At 36.3% G+C, this 19,502-nt stretch overlaps 1 protein-coding gene across 8 annotated transcripts in view; it reads left to right on the top strand.

The window, feature by feature from the left end:
- Positions 1–19,502, top strand: part of LOC6036674 (restin homolog) — a 207,413-nt gene that overhangs the window by 8,941 nt on the left and 178,970 nt on the right. For 7 of the 8 annotated variants that reach the window (XM_038254798.1, XM_038254799.1, XM_038254800.1 and 4 more), the window contains exon 2: positions 2,977–3,395. In XM_038254798.1, the coding sequence (XP_038110726.1) occupies positions 3,092–3,395 (304 nt within the window). In that variant the 5' untranslated portion in view covers positions 2,977–3,091. The remainder of the gene's footprint in view (positions 1–2,976; positions 3,396–19,502) is intronic. The other variant, XM_038254796.1, reaches the window with a different exon arrangement.

Raw genomic sequence — 19,502 nt, forward strand, 5'->3', positions numbered from 1 at the left:
TCAAACATTACCCAATATCGTAAACATTCAACATTTCAATGGCTTTTCAATTAACAATTGTGACAATTTGGAGAAAAACTAGACGCGAATTTAGATTCCAATCTAAACAAATCTAATCTAACACAAACGCAGCCAGTCCGATGAAAGTCTTGTCATTAGGTTACGCCCAACCACTTTTCTTGACTTTACCAAAAATTGCAGTAATGCAAAAAATAAAGCGGCCAGCCCTACAAAGTTGTGTTTACACTGAAAACCCAACCATGGTAGTTGCTACCATATTGTAGGGTTAAATTGAGAACATGCACCGACGTATTTTTGCTAAAAACATTTCGTGCTTGGATTGACTGATTAACGCAGTCAGTTTTACTATGTCGAGAGCTGTATGGTAATTTTAACCCTCCAATACGGAGAGAATGATAATGATTTTGTAATTGCTACCATGCAGTTTTGTGGAAGCATGGTACATTTTACCATATTTGCGTTTACTTTTACCAAAAAGCCACAGTTAATTTAATAAGCAGCATTTTTAGCAAATGTTCTTAAAATTACCATGGTCGGGCTTTCAGTGTACCGCAGGGAGGATTCTGAGAACGGATCCCATTTCACAGAATCTACAGGGGAGGAAGGATGCGTTGACATACCGTACCAAACGCTCCAGTTTACAGTTTCATATGTGTTTTGTATGATGTAAAAACTGGACGCGAATTTAGATTCAATGACAAATTTAGAATAAATTCTTCTAATTAAGAACTCAGCTTTTGAGAATAATATATACAGCAATTCCATTTGAAAAGAGCCTAAACCAAAAAAAAAAGTTCTCCGATCGGGCTCAAAATTTTTCTGGGGGTTCCTTGGCCAAAATAATTAGACCCGTATTTTTTTGTTTGGCCATTAGGGTGGCCTACATCGTGCTAGGGTGGTTCAAAAATGGCAATTTTCGTCATTTTCGCAAAAACACTTTTTCTAAAATCATATCTCCGCGCCATTTCATCCGATTTTAGCTGTCTTAGACGCAAAGAAAGGTGATGAGTTTGGCTATTTGGGAAAAATAGTAAAGTTCCAAAATCTAGCTTAACTATTGAAAAGTCGTATGAAAACTTAAAATGGCGTTTTGACCGTGTCTGGACCAAAGAGCCTATGTCTGAAAATATTTTTATCGGATTCCTCGGAAAATTTCACATAACATATTAAAAAATTGGCGATGTCGAACCGTACGTTTCCGAGATATGATTTTTTGAAAAAAAAACTGCGTTTTTCGACGCGCCACGCGCAAAAACGGGAAAATGACGAAATCGGCAAAAAATCAACTTTTTCCACTAAAACTGCGATAACTTTAAAATTTCAGCGATGACCTATAGATGTTATGGTACCGAAAGTTGCGTCTCTCAATTACGAAAATTTTGGTACCCAGACATGTATAGGTCATCGCTGAAATTTTAAAGTTATCGCAGTTTTAGTGAAAAAGTTGATTTTTGCCGATTTCGTCATTTTCCCGTTTTTGCGCGTGGCGCGTCGAAAACGCAGTTTTTATTTTCAAAAATCGTATCTCCAAAACGTACGGTTCGACATCGCCAATTTTTGATATGTTATGTGAAATTTTCCGAGGAATCCGATAAAAATATTTTCAGACATAGGCTCTTTGGTCCAGACACGGTCAAAACGCCATTTTAAGTTTTCATACGACTTTTCAATAGTTAAGCTAGATTTTGGAACTTTTACTATTTTTCCCAAATAGCCAAACTCATCACCTTTCTTTGCGTCTAAGACAGCTAAAATCGGATGAAATGGCGCGGAGATATGATTTTTAGAAAAAGTGGTTTTGCGAAAATGACGAAAATTGCCATTTTTCGAACCACCCTAGCACGATGTAGGCCACCCTAATGGCCAAACAAAAATACGGGTCTAATTATTTTGGCCAAGGAACCCCCAGAAAAATTTTGAGCCCGATCGGAGAACTTTTTTTTTGGTTTAGGCTCTTTTCAAATGGAATTGCTGTATATATAAAAGAAATAAATAAAAGTTAAAAAAAATCGAAAAATGCCAGTTCCCTGAGAATTGCTCCACACCCGGTCATACGTTTGCTTGGTTGACTGATCTCGAGATGGGGCTACCTAATTGAGTGAAAATCGCTTTATTTGTTTGTTTATCGCTTTTGTGCGTATAGAATGTGTTTATTTGTAAGTGCTCCTCCGACGTTGCGTAGCAGGTGAGTAATTAATTATGAATACTAATGAATCCTGTCGAAGAGTTGTTTGATGTACAGGAGATGGGTTAACATATTTTATTTGATAGCCGAGTAATTGATTTGAGCAAGATTTGTTGATTATTTTTTCAATTATAATCAGTTGTATTAATGGCCTAGATTTTTAAATAATCTTCATGTTTCTTGTTTGGAACAGATTTTAATGTGGGTTTTTGATCATTCTTTAAAATAAATATTGTTCTGATTTCATAACACAAAATTTTCAATTTACAAACCTCTTTAAACACACATCAACAAATCTAAAAGTGTCCTCCCGCATCAATCATTTTCCCATTGGTCCCAAATGGTCACGCTGCTCAAACTCAAAGCGCCATCACGACCTTTCGGGCGTTTTAAAACGCCACTGTTGAAACGTGCCATGGGAAAATGTCTACTTCTTCAAATTCGCAAAAAAAAAATAAATAAAAATAAAGTCTTTCGTCAAATCGCGTCCGTCGCGGGGCAAAGAAAAATAAAAGCCCGTCTCGCCAATCGACGCAAATTGTGTTGTTTTCGTGTGAGCAAGTGAGTGTTTATTTTCGATTCCTGAGTTTTTTCCACGACGCAGGGTGAAAATCATTTGGGAAAATTTCCACCCCGGTGAGGAAGCGCCGCCGTCGCCACGGTGAAGATTGATTCAAATTGAAGAGAATCACGTGGAAATTCAAGGTCAATCGTTAAAGAGGGAAGAGGTTTTTTGTCGAAGAAAAAAAAAAGAAATCGATTCATTTCAGAAGGTTTAATTTGTTGTTTGAAGAAGAAAAAAGTTGTAAAGTGTAAGTGTGTTCAAGTGTTTTCTTGCTGAGCAAGGAAAATTTTCAATAAAAAAGCTAAAGTGAAAATTCAGCAATGAGTGAATCGGGTGGTGAAAAACCAGCGGCGGAACCCAACGGAAACGGTTCCACGGAAGCGCCACCGCCGACGGTCAAACCGTCCGGAATTCAGCCGCCCAAACTGGGGGCAGTTCGGTCGATTCCGAAACCCTCGGGCATCAAGCCGCCAATGACGGCGTCCGGAATGTCGCTCAGCTCGTCGACGACGTCGCTGGCCAGCACCAGTTCGACCGCTCCGGCCACCGCCATCAGCCGGATTGGGCGGCCCTGCAGCGGACACATCGCACCGAAGGCCGGCCCGCCACCGCCGGATGCAAAGAGTGAGTACTTTGGTTTTGTAACATGGTTTTGGAGGGATATATTTGTTCAGGGCGTTTCAATTCCTAAACTTTTTCATAAAAAATTTCGTTCTACACTCATTAAATGACGTTTATGAATTTAACGGTGCACACGCACCAAAATATTTGCTACAGATATTTTAGTATTTTCGAAACTACGGGAACTATCGATATAATTTTTTATTCATTCCCTAAAGTACTGTCTACTAAGAGGTTTACAACAAAATTTGCCTATTTTTACATTTAGATTGTTGCAGGATTGGGTCCGTAAGTTTGTCAATTTTGGAATAAAAAGACAACAACTTCCTTGGCTGCTGTGTACCCTTAAATAGATTTTATTAAAAGGGTCATTACAAATGTTAGGCCATTTCATTAATTTAACAATCCTAATAATTTAAATATTTTTGAATCTGAGCAATTCCAGCTCAAATCAGGAATTTTTCTGGTACTTTTGTACCCGACCCTCTCCGATTTCAGTGAAACTTTGTAGACATGTTATCCTAGTCCTATATGAGCCATTTTTGTGTATATGGAGCCAATAGTACTCAAAAATAACATTTGAGGAGGGCGTAAGGTATTTACATATGTTTGTATTTTGTAATTACTGTATCTCGAAGCCGTTGCGTCGTATCAAAAAGTGGTCAAAGACAAACTTGTAGGAAATTGGACGGGCTTTCTGAAAAAAATACACTGAAATAAAAATACACGCCACATCTATGAGATTTTTTGATTTTTAAGTCTAAAACGTAAATTTAAAGGTGATGTCACGATTTTTTTTCGTTCAAAATTTTTGAGAAAATAGTCTAAAATGTTACCAAAAGACTGACGAAAAATGCAGGATGGTATGTCTCTCCTAAAAAAATACAAAAATCATTTACTAAAACTGTTTTTTGAAAAGTGGTCTAAACGTAAAAAATTTTAAAAACCAGTAGTGGGGATCGATTTTCCAGACAATTTTACATAAAAGTCTCCATATTGACCATTGTCCTATGTCCAATCCTTGGGAAGATACAGCGCTTTTAAAAATTGAAATGTTGACAAAACGGGTTTTTTTGTGGTTTTTGGCAATTTCTATATGACAGACTTGGTTTTTCAGTCTCGTTAATACTTTTACCGGAAAGCTCGTCAAATTTCCCATAAGTTTGCCTTTGACAGCTTTTTGATTTATATCGTTTTTATATTTACGTAAGCAAATTTACTGTCCTGGTTTCTACCACACTGAAAAAAAATATTCTATTTTCAGTTATTTCAATTATCCAATTGAAATGCTGTCAAAGGCAAACTTATGGGAAATTGGACGAGCTTTCCGGTAAAAATATATACGAGACTGTAAAACCAAGTCTGTCATATAAAAATTGCCAAAAACAAAAAAAAACCCGTTTTTTTTTCAACATTTTAATTTTTAAAAGCGCTGTATCTTCCCAAGGATTGGACATAGAACAATGGTCAATATGGAGACTTTTATGTAAAATTGTCTGGAAAATCGATCCCCACTACTGGTTTTTAAAAATTTTGACGTTTAGACCACTTTTAAAAAAAAAACAGTTTTAGTAAATGATTTTTGTATTTTTTTTTAGGAGAGACATACCATCCTGCATTTTTCGTCAGTATTTGGTAACATTTTAGGCTATTTTCTCAAAAATTTTACCTTTAAATTTAAGTTTTAGACTTAAAAATCAAAAAATCTCATAGATGTGGGGTGTATTTTTATTTCAGTGTATTTTTTTCAGAAAGCCCGTCCAATTTCCTACAAGTTTGTCTTTGGCCACTTTTTGATACGACACAACGCACAGTTGGCGAAATGGAACCCAAAATCGGACTTAATTGAACGCGGCTGGTTCCCTGGTATGAATAATAGTGTTTCTTATGTAAAACAATCCGGGGAATCGATTGGTGATGGTTTCATCCACCGCACGAAACGGCAAAGGGTCCATTTTGCCCCAATTCCCCATTTTTTAACATTTTTTCTTGAAAATCGGTCTGTATTTAGAGCGGAGGCTTTATGCGGCCTTCCAAAATGCACTTAACTTGTGTGAAAATGTCCCAGGAATCCAGTAAAAATAACCACTTGCACCGCAAAAATCATCTAGGGTCCATTTAACCCCAATTCCGCTATAAAAGCATTTTTGGCCGTTTTCAAATGTTAGGTCAGATTTTACAAATATGAAAATATTTTTATCGTAAAGATCAGACAATTTTACAAAAGAATGACGATTTGCACTTGATAGTTTGACAAATTTATGTTGATAAAAATAAAATGTATGTGAAAAGCAGTTTATTCTGCGTTTGGGAAAATTGGCCCAAAAGTGATTCTTCAATCTTTTTATTTAGTTTAGTTTCTATATCAACATAAATTTGTCAAACTTTCAAGTGCAAATCGTCTTTCTTAAGTAAAATTGTCTGATCTTTACGATGAAAATATTTTCAGATTTTTAAAATCTGACCTAACATTTGAAAACGGCCAAAAATGCTTTTATAGCGGAATTGGGGGTAAATGGACCCTAGATGATTTTTGCGGTGCAAGTGGTTATTTTTACTGGATTCCTGGGACAATTTCACATAAGTTAAGTGCATTTTGGAAGGCCGCATAAAGCCTCCGCTCTAAATACAGACCGATTTTCAAGAAAAAATGTTAAAAAATGGGGAATTGGGGCAAAATGGACCCTTTGCCGTTTCGTGCGGTGGATGAAACCATCACCAAACAATTTCCCGGATTTTTTTCCATTAGAAACAGTATTATTCATACCAGGGAACCAGCCGCGTTCAATTAAGTCCGATTTTGGGTTCCATTTCGCCCACTGTGCAACGGCTTCGAGATACAGTAATTTTTAAATTACAAAATACAAAAATATGTAAATACCTTACGCCCTTCTCAAATGTTATTTTCGAGTACAATTGGCTCCATATACGCAACAATGACTTATATAGGCCCAGGATAACATGTCTACAAAGTTTCATTGAAATCGGAGAGGGTCGGGTACAAAAGTACCAGAAAAAATCCTGATTTGAGCTGGAATTGCTCATCTCTGGAAGTTTAATTTGAATCGCTTACAATTCCACTATGATGCAGTCCAATTTCACACCAAAATGCTTCGATTGCACAAACCCAGCCAAAACTCAGCCCAGCCTGCACCCATAATCGATTACCGTCCCAAAAGCTGACTGCTGGAGTCAATTTCACCAATCGAAAAAATGACAACCACGCCGAAGCTCAATCAATCACTCAAAATCTCGGACTTCAAACGCCGTGCCGCCGGCGGCCATTTGCAGAGTTACACGCTTCACAGTTTCCCGGAAAAGGCCTCCACCCAGCAAACCCTTTCAAGCAGACCTGTCAAGAAGTCGGCCAAATGTAACCCGAGATTACCACGAGCGGCGGGCTGTTTTCATGCTCAGCACGATGATCATCGTCGTCTTCATCTGGGTCGTCGTCGTGTTATGGGGGCTTGCGGTGTGTAGCGGCCATTAAGCAAATGGATTGTCATAACCAGCAGGCCCCACCAGACCAGAAGAGGCCACGTTTTGGCCCCACCACAGACAGTAACGATAGTTATTAGAGATGAAGCTTTCCGCGCAAAGTGTTGCCTCCGCAAAAGGTACGGTTCGGTAATTACGAGCAGGTAATTCTTGGTTCTGGTGTGAGAGGTATAGAGTTACGTTATCAGAAAAGCCCGCTGACTTGGTATCTCAAACAACAGAGATTGTCCTGGAGATCCTTTCACGGTTCACGGCTGCAAGAGCTAGAAACAATTTTCCCTCATACAATTAATCAATACGATGAGCTCAGATTGCCCGGCCCGCCCAGGGCACCAAACAGATCCAACCAACTGTGTTTATATTCGATTCATCGTGGATTTGTTTACTTTTCCCTATGGCCCCGGCGAATCAACATCCATCAGGCGGAAAATAAAAGACGAGATACTCAATCATGACGGGGGCGCCCCACTAAACACAGATCATAACAGCTATTAACTGGTAGCATAATCTGCTCTAGACAGCAAATAAATCTGAGCCAGCTTCTTGGATGTTGATAGAAGGAAAGAGCAAGATAAAAAAAAACATTGCGGAACTGCCCCCGGTGGAGGATAACCAGCCGCGGACAGTAGCAGTTCCGTGGTCAGCCGCCGCCGCAAGGGTGACTGCACGGAGAAAAAAGAGTTCCCAAAATCGTGAACAAGCGTTCACGAAAATGGGAACCACGAACTACACGGAAAAAAATCAATTCTCGAAATCGTGAATTAAATTCACGAATGTGAGAACCACGAAGGAATATATTCATGTTTATAGTGCAAATGCACCATACTCATAAATAAATTCCTTCGTGGTTCACACATTCGTGAACTTAATTCACGATTACGGGAATGGTTTTTTTCTGTGTAAGCGTTCAAATTTCATGGTACGTTTTTTCAAAATCGTACCATGGGATTTGAATACTTTTTTCGGAGTTTTCATTTTCATGAACGCTTGTTCACGATTTTGGGAACTCTTTTTTCTCCGTGTGGTGGTAGATTAGGCTAGATCTAGTTTAATTGCGTTTACACAGAAGCTCTAGGGGGGTCACTCAACTTTTACCCGTAAAGACAACTAAATACTGGAGTTCCGCTAATTGAACATGACAGTAATTAGCAGCTGAGAGCGACAACTTTGAATAGCCGGCGACGCCTTGTGAGGAAATGGTAGAAAACCTGTAATATCTGCCTGATATGTTGTTTTTTTTTCATATAAGCTAAATAATCGATGAAACATGTTTGTTATTAAACACCCACAGATAATAAATTCTTCAAATACTGTCACTCAGAACTTCCTACATAAAATGATAGATCCCGTGCAGACGGTTATAACATAATTCATGCCATTTCAATAACAAATACTGTTAAAATAACAGAAAGTGTTATGGAATCTTCTTTTAAAATGCACTTTTGCATAAGGGCTTAATAACAGTTTATGTTATCATAACAAAATTTGTTATTGGTATGATATTGGTTGAAAGCCAAAAAAACTTTGGCATAACATTATTTGTTATGGAAGAATACCTACAATTGTTATTGGGATGATAGGATTAGTTGTTAAAATAACAAAAAATAATAACAAAGATTTGTTCGACGAATAACTAAAAAAAAAATATTAGACTGTTATTACTAAAACAATCCAATAACAAAAATTCATGAATCTTATTATAAATAACACAAAATTTTAATGTCCTAGTAGTTTCAACTGTAAAAAAAATATTCCCACGTTATTTCCGTCTGCTCGGGATTTTCTATCAAAATCTGCATCAAAACAAATTCATCCATTTTGCTATTGAGTAAATTTGACAGTGAGATCCATCAATCCTCGGTAAAGGGTTTTCTTCATAGAAAAGTTTTGTATCAACTTTTTTTTACAAAGAGTAACATTCCTTTACTTTTATGTGAAATTGGACGCCCGATGGTGTACTTCCGAAAAAACGTATTTTTCATCGAAAAAAATACAAATTTAGTTTGAATTTTACCATTTTTCGATACTGGACGGTATTTTTTCTATTTATTTTTCGTTTAAGGCTGATAATTTTTTAAGTTTTTGTTCTTTTTCCCCCTCCCTTTTAAAGTTGACCCGGAAAATCAGGGGACAAATTTTTTTTTTCAAAAAACTTCAATATTGCAATAAAAATTTAAGTGCAATCCGTTGAAATCCATTTAAAATGCATTCTCCCGCGTTTAGAATCATTTTTAGCATGTTTTAGTTGATTTGAAAATCTCTAGAATTTAAAAAAATCGATGTTTATTATCGCAAAAAATGTTTTTTTCGCTAAAATTTCTGTTTTCGTCAAATTTTACATTTTTTAAAAACTAATGATTGCAGAACAACTAAACTAGTGTAAGGTAGAATAGTCATCAATGAGACACGGGGAACAATGATAAAATGGCTCTCACAAGTCGTAGTTTCAACCAATCAGGCTCATATTTGGGGGAAAGGTGTATCTACTGGATACACGTCTGCTATAATAGTGGCTTTGGTTATGGACGCTCCCTTGAAAAGTAACTCATAAATGTTTGATTCTGGGGTGTAAAAGTAAATTATGGACAAAAAATACTTTTGCGCTCATAGGCTGCGATTTACATCAAAACTAATATTTCTTCAAATTTCTTTCGACGTTCCATAGGGATTGAGTTGGGCTACAATGTTCTTTCATTAGGTTTGATCAAAATCTAGAATATACCAAGAATCCAGGGCTGTCTCATTGTTCCCCACTCATTTTAGCCCATGGGTAACAATGAAACACTTTGATTTTTCTTCATTAAACATTTCAAAATCCATGTAAATCTTTCAAAACATGAATTGAAAGTGATTTTTGGCATATTTATAGAGTTTTAACTTCATTTAACCAAACATACAAAGTTATTTGGTATAAATAAATGGATTTTACTAAATTTAAATACTTTTTAGTTTAACTTTTGTTAATTAAAGCTTCAAGTTGGCAAAATTGCTTTAAAATGTTCAAGGCAAGGCACCTGCAATGGAACAATACAAAAATATGATGTTTTACTAGAAAAGTATTGATTTTTGTAGAGTGTTTCATTGTTCCCCAGCTGTCTCATTGTTTCTGCCAAGTGCGTCTACAATGAGACAGTTGAATAACTCTGGCTGTAGATGTCGGATCGATCTCATATTTTGGTCAATGTTAGAACACATTAAAAGAAAGAAAATACAACGAAAGCTCATTAAAACATGCTGATGAAAAAATAGAAAAATCGTTGAAAGTTGAAAACCAAAAGTGTCTCATTGATGACTACCCTACACAGAAAAAAAAGTGTAAATTTACACGGCACTGAAACCATGCTTCAAATGTAAACATGCTCAATGTAAGTTTGAAATTTAATGTAAAACGTTGTATTGCATTTAAAGGGCCTTCACACAAAATGAGATTCGTTGTAATTCACGAATCTCATGTAAATGGGCCTTTTGCTTCCAAAAAATCATAAATTTGAAAAAATGAAAAGCATGTAATTGCATGTTTGATGTAATATTTTCTAAATGTAAACTGTAAAAACATTTAAATTTCAAATGAAAGATTGTTTTGCGAATGACAGCTCAAAAGGCTGACAAAAACAAATCAGTTTAAAGTTGTTGAAGATTGGCGCAAGTGAAGTGGAGATGTTTGCTCATTCAGTGCCAGATTTCGCGGTGAAAAAAACAACTTCTGGTATTGTCTAAGCAGCTGCTAATTACCCGGAGCTTTTGGGCAATCCATGAGGACTCCGGATGAGCTCGGGAAAGTTTTATCGAGGGTTGAGTGGCGGTGTTGCTTAATGTAAGAATGATAGATCCCGCTTGTTTGGACTTTCCGGTTGCATCGGATCTGTTTGTCGTGACGAGCAGCTTCCTCCTTCTCGGCTTATTTACCTGTAGAACAGATGAGCTGGTTTGACAGTGTTGGTGAACTAAAGGAATCTTCCGGCAAGTCCTCCGCGTTGGGTTGGACAGTAGACTCGACAGGCACATCGCTCAGCAATTAGTTAGCAAACCGTTCAGAAATCCAGATTGTGAGATCGGACCGGTGGCGTTTAGAAGCATTCCATCTGGGCATGCTGATAGCGGTGTATTCATCAAGAATATGACCGGCGGTCGTTGAAGTTGCTGCATCTGTAGTGACAGGAGATCTCGTTGGTAATTTGTGCGTTTATTTGGTTGGTTGCTCATCTTCCGGTTCGCTGGTCTTCCACTCTTACCTTCCGGATCAGATCCTCGTTTCTTCCTACCGGTAAGATATTGTCTTTGTTATGGTAACCTTGAAAAATACACAATTTTGTGATAATACTTACGAAAGATTCTTTTTAAATATGAAATTACTCTCAATATTCAAAAAGCAACTCTTTGTTTTGTTGGTTTTTTTACAACTGACAGAACGTTTTTGTGTCGGATTAGCTTACACGGCAATCTTAAAATATCGAATATTGAATTCATTGCAACTCCGACAAGCAATTGGATTCTAATTTTGGGTAGGTTTCAGATTATCCAAAATTGGGTTAGACGGTTATTATTTTTGGATCAACACTAACAATTATCATAGAATAGGGATATATGCTATTATAAAAGTACGTTTTTCAAAAGGTACTATGCGCCATGTGTTTCCTTTGATCATAGGACATTCCGAAACAGTGAGCAAGAATTATTGAATCAATTACCAGATTGGAAGCTGAAACTATTTTGCAAATTCTCGAGAAACAGATAACTATTTCATCAATCTCAAAGGGTTTGTGAAATATGCTCAAGAATGCTTACTATATGGAATTCAATAATAAGATATTTTTTCTCTCTGATAGTACAATATTTAAGGTCGATCCGGTTTAAATGAAAAATAAAACAGAAAGCAAAACTTAGCATAGTGTTCAAGACAGTCATGCTTCAAGCATTTTACTATTATTTTTTTAATCGTGTTAAGTTTTTTTTATTTTATAGATATAAATTGGAATGAAGTCCTGTATTAATATTTCAAAAATAATTTGAAGCAATTTAAACCTATCTAATCTACAATAATAATTGTAATATAAAATCTGGAGTTTTTTTTATATAAGGTCCAATAAACCAAATTTTCAGTTTTTGCTTTTTGGGTGTTTTTAAAACCGCCTCGAGTCAGGGGTATTAAAAAACACCCAAAAAGCAAAAACTGCAAATTCGGTTTTTAAACCTTTAAAAAAAACTCCAGATATATGTTTTGGATTTTTTTGGGTAAAATTCTATGAATCTATTTTTTCAAATATATAAAGATATGATTTTCGAAATTTGTTAAAAGTATACTCATTTTCGTCTCATTTTTCAACCTATTCTCGTCACTTTTGCAGTTTGGCGGTATTCAAAAAACTTTTTCAGATACATCAACAATATAGTGTTGCTTGCTCACTTTAATTTTATCTATTTATTGATTTGAAACAGCAAAAACACTTATGAAGGCTGTAGTTCATGATCAAAGTTCTGATTAGCCGATAATAGAAATGTACCAAGAAAAGGTTTTTTTCCCAAGAGAGAATTTTATAAACCACTATTATTTTTTTTTTTTCAAAAATAGTTATAACTTGATAACGATACACATTACCAAAAGTACTTTTTGGTAGCAGTTCATATCCTTAGTATCAGGTTTCAGAAGGTTTAAAAAAAAGGTAAATTGTAATTTTGATAGTTTAAAAAAATCTATACTTCACAAACGACAAAACCAAATCGTCAGTTAAACACTATTTAGTTTCCACACTTTGAGTCCATTATTTTCAAATCGTAAGTAAAAATTAAAATTTAATTAAAAATGGTAAAATATATTCAAATTTATTGGCATTTCAGTTCTAGAGTTTTGTTCAAAAAATTCCAATAATCAAAATTTTGATTTTTCGCTTTTTGGGTGTTTTTGAATACCCCTGACTCTAGAGGGGTTTAAAGACACCCAATAAGCAAAACAACAAAATTTTGCTTATAGGAACTGTCATAAAAAAACCTCGAAATTGAACTAGTTCCTTATCAAATGAAGATTAAAAAAGACAAGCTTTAAAATTGTTTTTAATTATTTCTCTGAATATTTAAACTTGTAAACATTGCAGAGAATTCATTAAAACCAATTTTAAAGCTTGGTTTTTTTCAATCTTCGTTTGATAAGGAACTAGTTCAACTTTCGAGTTTTTTTTGTGACAGTTCCCATAAGCAAAATTTTGATGTTTTGCTTAAAACAAACATTGGTTTAAGATTTTCTAAATGAGACATTAGACGTGGTTTTTTTTCAACGTAACAGCCACTCCCGCATGGGTGCTCTAAAATTCTTTGTGTAAATATGGGTGTTTGAACCTGAAATTTTGTAAGAAAAATAATGACTGAACTTTAAAATACCAACTTTCATGCAACTTTCTTAAAGTCCTTTTAGATCAACTGTTTTCCCGATTTACGATAAAACACCATTTGAACAAATTTAAAATAATTTATTTTATTCAATTTATGATTCCTTATAACAAAAATCCTAAATTGTGAGCTCTTTAAACGAAAAATTTCCTGTTGGGTACCAGAAGCTTAAGTAAAACAAAGGGGGTATCTTGCCAAAGAAAGGGCTAAGAATCGTTATTCTAAAAATAATTGTTCTTATTTTTCACACCTTCGTAATTGAAAGTGATGTACGATTGAATAAAGTACTAGTTAAATCAAGAATAGCTTTTTATAAGCACTACCCAATTTTGATTAAGCGCAACTCCGACAAACGCCGGAAGACCGGTCTACCATATTTTACAGGTCATTGAGTTTGGTTGTCAAAGTGAAAAACAAAACAAAATCAAGTGATGTGTGAACGTGAGTGAAATCGTTCAACCGCGACGTCTTCCAGTTTTTTGCTCGGAAAATGTCCTTAAAACCCCGGCAGGGTACAAACTAGGCGCGGTAGGTAGTGCCATCTTCTGTGTGCGGCCAAGACCGTCGATTTGGTTACCGTTACGCAAATGAACTCCATGCCGATGACGATCAGCTGCCAAGATCTGGATGAAAGTGCACTCTGTGTAACTGTTTACGGTGATCGAGTTTCTGCTGGAGCACAGAACGAAACTGCTGTTGAAGGATGGTGATGGTGATCCTGGTTGATTTGTGGAAGTTAAGACCGATATGATTGTGCAAGGTAAGATCCTTCTCAGATGTGTTGTATCAGTTGTTATTTTTTTTTATATTTTGCGCAGCTACGGCACTGGATTTGTACGTGACGGTGTCTGGAATGTAATTCTGCTGCGAAGCAACGACACCCTGCCGGAAGCCGGATGCGTCTCCCGACAATATCAAACTGCCAGAACGTACTCGGTCGAAACACAAAGTCGCTGCATTCGATGGTAAGATGGTCTAGGAATGCTTTCTTTATAGTAACTAATCGCCTTCTATTTCAACACAGGTGACAACTCGCCCACAACGTCGGTCTGTAGATCCAAGAAGCTCAAACAAGTCTGGATCAAGCTTCCGTCGAGGTCGTCAACGCTATGGAGGCTTCGCAAGCTTCCGTCATGACTAGCGGAAACAGGACGCAAGTGGGTTTAGTACAGAAGGTAGGATTCTACAGTTACAATATTTGATCGAACTGCTGGAGTGCGAGAAGATCATAGAAATCCAGGTAAAAATGGTCAATTGGCACTAGGATTTACGCAATTTTGCTCTGCGGTGTTCGATTTGCTGCTGATGTGCTTACCCTTAGGAAATTCGTAGTTTTAATACCCTAGTCAATTCCGCAGAGCTAAAATCACAGCCAATTTTGTTTTAATTTACTCCGTTGAATTTATAATCCGATACTTCTTTTCAATCTTTACGCCCACTGTTTGAAATCATTTGCTTTTGTCGTTTTTGATCAATAATAAGTTATGTTTGATTATAGAGAACTGCTTATATTGACAAGAATGGGAAACAATATAATGACTTTTCAAACAATATTTGGCCATAAAAGTAATTGAAATTTACATCGGATTTAGAATTCAACGGAGTAAAAAAAATTTTGCGGCTTCGGTAAATTTACATTATTTTCATCGGAAATTTACAAGTTTTCGAAGCTTTGTTTGTTCGGCACGTTTACGTCGGAAGGCATGTAAATTTCAGATGAAGCTGATGTAAATTAGCATCATTAATGACGTGCACTTTTGGTACATCATAAATGATGTAAATTTACCGGATTTTTTTTTTTCTGTGTACCCTAACACTTTTTCCATGAAAATATTGAAACTATGGCTTGTTATTTATTTATATTTTGAGAAATATTTTCATCGGCCTTAAGGGAAATTTAATGTATTTTTCGAATCTGCAATAGCTCAGCAGCACATATTTTTCGTTCAGAACTTTTTTTTTTCATTTTAAAATTTCGTTTTTTTTCTGACTTTGCAAGGTATTTTTTAGAGTATAACAGAGTTAAAACAGACAATTTAAAAAATTGTGATGTATAAACAAAGGTGTTTGTTTGTAACAATCACAAGTAACCGCGATTTTACAACAATAAAAGTTTTGAAAAAGATAAATTTTTTGTTTCGCGATTTTACGAATAAAAAATTGTTTAAAAGATACATTTTTTTTTGTTTTGTCGTCTGTGTCTGTCGCGGGTGACCTTAAGCGGCCATGATCGATGACAACAAACTTTTTCAAAACATTTTGTTTTGTTTTTCGCGATGGTTACATCAAGAAAACCCCTCTGTTTGGCGATTGCCCATGCTCCATACAAGAAGGATTTTTTTTTGTATTAATATTGCTCACCGGGGGGGGGATGGGGAGGAAGGAGGGGGGTGGCGTTCGAGATTGTCTTAAAAGTGTCCACGTGGTTTATGGATGGTCCCTCTCTGTTGTATTTCTATTTTTTTTAATGAAAAATGCGTTTTTTAGAATTCTGAGTACGCCATCAAATGGGGCATCCATTTTTGAATATTTTTATAGCATTTTTGTATAAACGGTTGCCAAAACTATATAAAGATGGAGATTGGTTTACACAAAAAAGATTAAACACAAAATTTCATCCAGATAAAAAAAAATATAAAAACAGAAAAAAACATGAAAAATTTGCTAATTCTTGATAGAACTGTTCAATATTATAAACATTTCTAAAAACTGATGCTCATCTGGCAAAAAAATCTCGTAAAGTAATACTCCACATTTCTTCTTAGCTCATAATTTGCCGTTTTTAGCTAAATATCTGAGAACCGGTCCCAAAAAAATGTATAAATGAAAGATGTATGTGTTCATAACTTTGATAGGGTTGTCAGATCTTCAATCTTTAAGGCTCGTTGAAAAGATTTTTTGATAACCCATCCAATGATGGGTTGCAAGATAGATCCGGACAACGTTTTCATCTAAATATCTGAGATTTGGCCTCAAAAAAGTGTATAAATATTACTTAAGTGCTTATAACTATTGATAGGGTTGTCAGATATATATTGGGCTCGTTGGAAAGGCCTTTTAACAATCTTCCGGTCTTTAGTCAAAATCGTTTTTAAGTATAGCTTTTGAAGTATTTAACTAAACATCATCATTTATAAATAGTGACTTAAGGGACCCCAAGACGAATCGAATGTGGCCAAAACGGGCAAAATCGGTTCAGCCAGTCCCGAGATACCACACACCCACCCAGACATTTGCTCAGATTTTGATTCTGAGTTGATATGTATACATGAAGTCTAATGTCTAACTAAGAATTTCACTTTTCGAGTGATTTTATAGCCTTTCCCCATTGAGGTGAGGAAGGCAAAAAAATGAAATAAAAATAAGTAATTTTCGGCTTGATAAAATAAATTTAACTCAATAAACGAGAACAGAAATAAATAATTGCAAAAACTGGTAGATAGTAGGATGAAACTGTTTCAAAATTATGTTTGTACACAATTTCTTACATTTTTATCTTGAATATTTAATGAATTTTAAAAATGTTAAAACAACAAAAAAATGTAAATAAAAGACGCTGGAATAATACGAAAAACACAAAATGAATGCACATTAACAAAGAAAGAGCCAAACACAAAACAAGAGAAATATTTTTTTTTGGTAAAGCAAAAGTGGGCAACCTAATATTACCTCCTAAAATTGGAAAAAAAAAATCGATAAATAAGCAGTTAAGGATTAAAATCGCCAAGTTAAAAAAATAGATCGTACTTCTTTATGTGAATTGCTCAATTCCTTCCTCTTATCTCCGTCAATAAATCCATTAGGACTGCGCTACCAGCTGACCGTCGCGGCAGTCGCGAACCAGTTTCACGCCGGCGGGATCGAAATAACTTCATTAAATTACTTCTGACCGCGGGCAGCCAGCCATCGGTCACCCCGGATCAAATCAGCGCCGGCCGTTTTTTATTTACGCAACCAAGACTTCGATTAGTCGGCAGCAGCAGCACGTTTTAATCTGAAGGTGTTTAGGTGCCTGCAGGCAAAACTATCGAAAATGTAAATTTATTCGAGCAAACACTTTGTTTTGAACAGTTTTTTTTTTTTGCTACAAATGGCGTCAGCTGACAGGATTCAGCCCTCGGGGGGTCAGATACTGTTGTCGGTGGCGAGCGATGCTAATTAGTGATTTGGACGACGCCTGCGATGGGGTTAGAAATACAGCAGTTGAACCCCGGGCACGCGGGCGTTGTCACCGGCGAGAGCTGATAATTGATTAACATAACCAATTAGGCAAACTATTTGCATTTTCGATCGGCGGTGACACACGGTTGATAGAGCGGTTTAATGGTAGTTGCTTAGTTTAGATTTGACGCCATTTTAAGAATTCTGGTGATTTTGGACTGAAAAATTAAATGAACTTTTTTGAAAAGCTTACATTGGTACATAAAACAAACGTTATACATACAAAATTTAAAAAATCATTCAAAGTGATATGATTAACACATAATTTACTTTAATTTTTTTAATACCATTTTTCAAAAAAACTTTCTTTGATTTACTGATTAAATCCCGAAAATACAAAAAGTCTTCAAATAGCTTTAATTGATCAAAATTAAAGTTCGTTCAAAAGCTACTGAATAAAGCAAAGCGTATTATGCTATATTTCAGCAAAATGTCCATAACCTAGCACTCATCTTACGCAACATCGTAGCAATTGACCACGTCGTTGATTCAATTAGCAATGCACTAACTAGCAAATGCCGCACTCAATTAGTAAATCATGAAAACCGAAGAAGCATCGACGTCACCGTCTTCATCTGGCACTTCCGTGACACCGCTATTCCAACAGTCCCATAGATTCCGGCCGGCTTCTCTGCAGATCTTTATCTAATTGTCCCAATTCAACGCGACTACGCGCGAGAATCGTAAAATTTTAACGACGAATTTGTAGCAGCCACGCACCGCTTCTGAACCCGAAACAGCAGTGACATAACGCAATTAGGAAGTCGTCCCATCTGTCAAACGGCCGTCCGTCCGCCCGCTGCCTAATTTAGTTGTCAACTGGTTGAACTTTAAGCCGATGAAATATGCGACCGGCGCACGTCCTGGGTGGTTTTGGCTCCACCTTATCAAAGTGTATTGACTATTAAGGAATTTCCCCCAAAAGTTGTTTTTTGGTGCGGTACGGGTTGCGATTTTGGGCTTCCTGGCCAACTTTTTTTATCGATAATAAGTACCAATTTTGGATTTCACAGAAACGCCTCGTTTCCGTGTTGAGTTCAACGCTAAGCACCGTGAGTGTTTCTAAGGCGATAATCATTTGTTTAAATTTTAAATCGTAAATATATAAACAATATTAACAAATCTGTTCTTGTTGGTTGAGAATTGCTGTCCGATAACTTTCTTTACAAAAGACAAAAATATTTAAAAACGTTTCAACGTAATTCACCGTACAACTTTATCCAACGTTACGCAATGCAACAGATCCGCAAAATGTTTCTGGAATCGCTAATTTGCTAATCCAAACCGGTGAGATCACGACTCGAGCCAGATGAGTAATCAATAGTGAGAGAGAGAGAGAATAACCACCTTAGAAATGTTTCCCAAGCCGGTTCTCACCAGTAGATATTTAGTGCCACGAGCCACGAGAACTTTAACGATTCCCATGGAGCTCATAAATTGTAACGTTGTTTCAAATATCACGTAACTTTACTTTTTCTCTCACTCGGTGGTGCTACCAAATTATCGCACAAGTGAGAAAACTGCGCATCACATTTTAAACCTCTTCAAAGTGTGTTTTACAAATCGTCAAGAATCGAGTTTCGAGTCATCATTAGCCATTTATGGTGTTACGACACCACTTGAAGCAGAACGCGTAATAAACTAAAAGATTTGCAGAGACGACGAGGCGTCTTCCCACACCTGTGTTGTGCCAAGCAACATCTTCTTTAAGGAGACTTGCTCGATCGAGTTTTGCGGCCCAGGATCAGAGGCAAATCACAAAATATCCATTCGGAATATATGCTTTTAGCACACCCCCAACAAGTCGAACGAACGAGGGGTGAAGTTTATGGTTTGCTTATATCAAAACACAACTTAAATTGGAAACTTCTCCCCGGCGGTGAAGTTGGATTTTTGGAGCTCCAAACGGTAAATCAAATCAAACGCCACCCCCTTCTAAGTTTTTTTTTCGCGGAGATTTAGCGATTGCTATTTTTGTAGTTTTTCACGCGGTACGCCTTCCCCCTCCTG

Source organism: Culex quinquefasciatus, chromosome 2 (assembly GCF_015732765.1).
Source record: "Culex quinquefasciatus strain JHB chromosome 2, VPISU_Cqui_1.0_pri_paternal, whole genome shotgun sequence".
NCBI classification, from domain to species: Eukaryota; Metazoa; Arthropoda; class Insecta; order Diptera; family Culicidae; genus Culex; species Culex quinquefasciatus.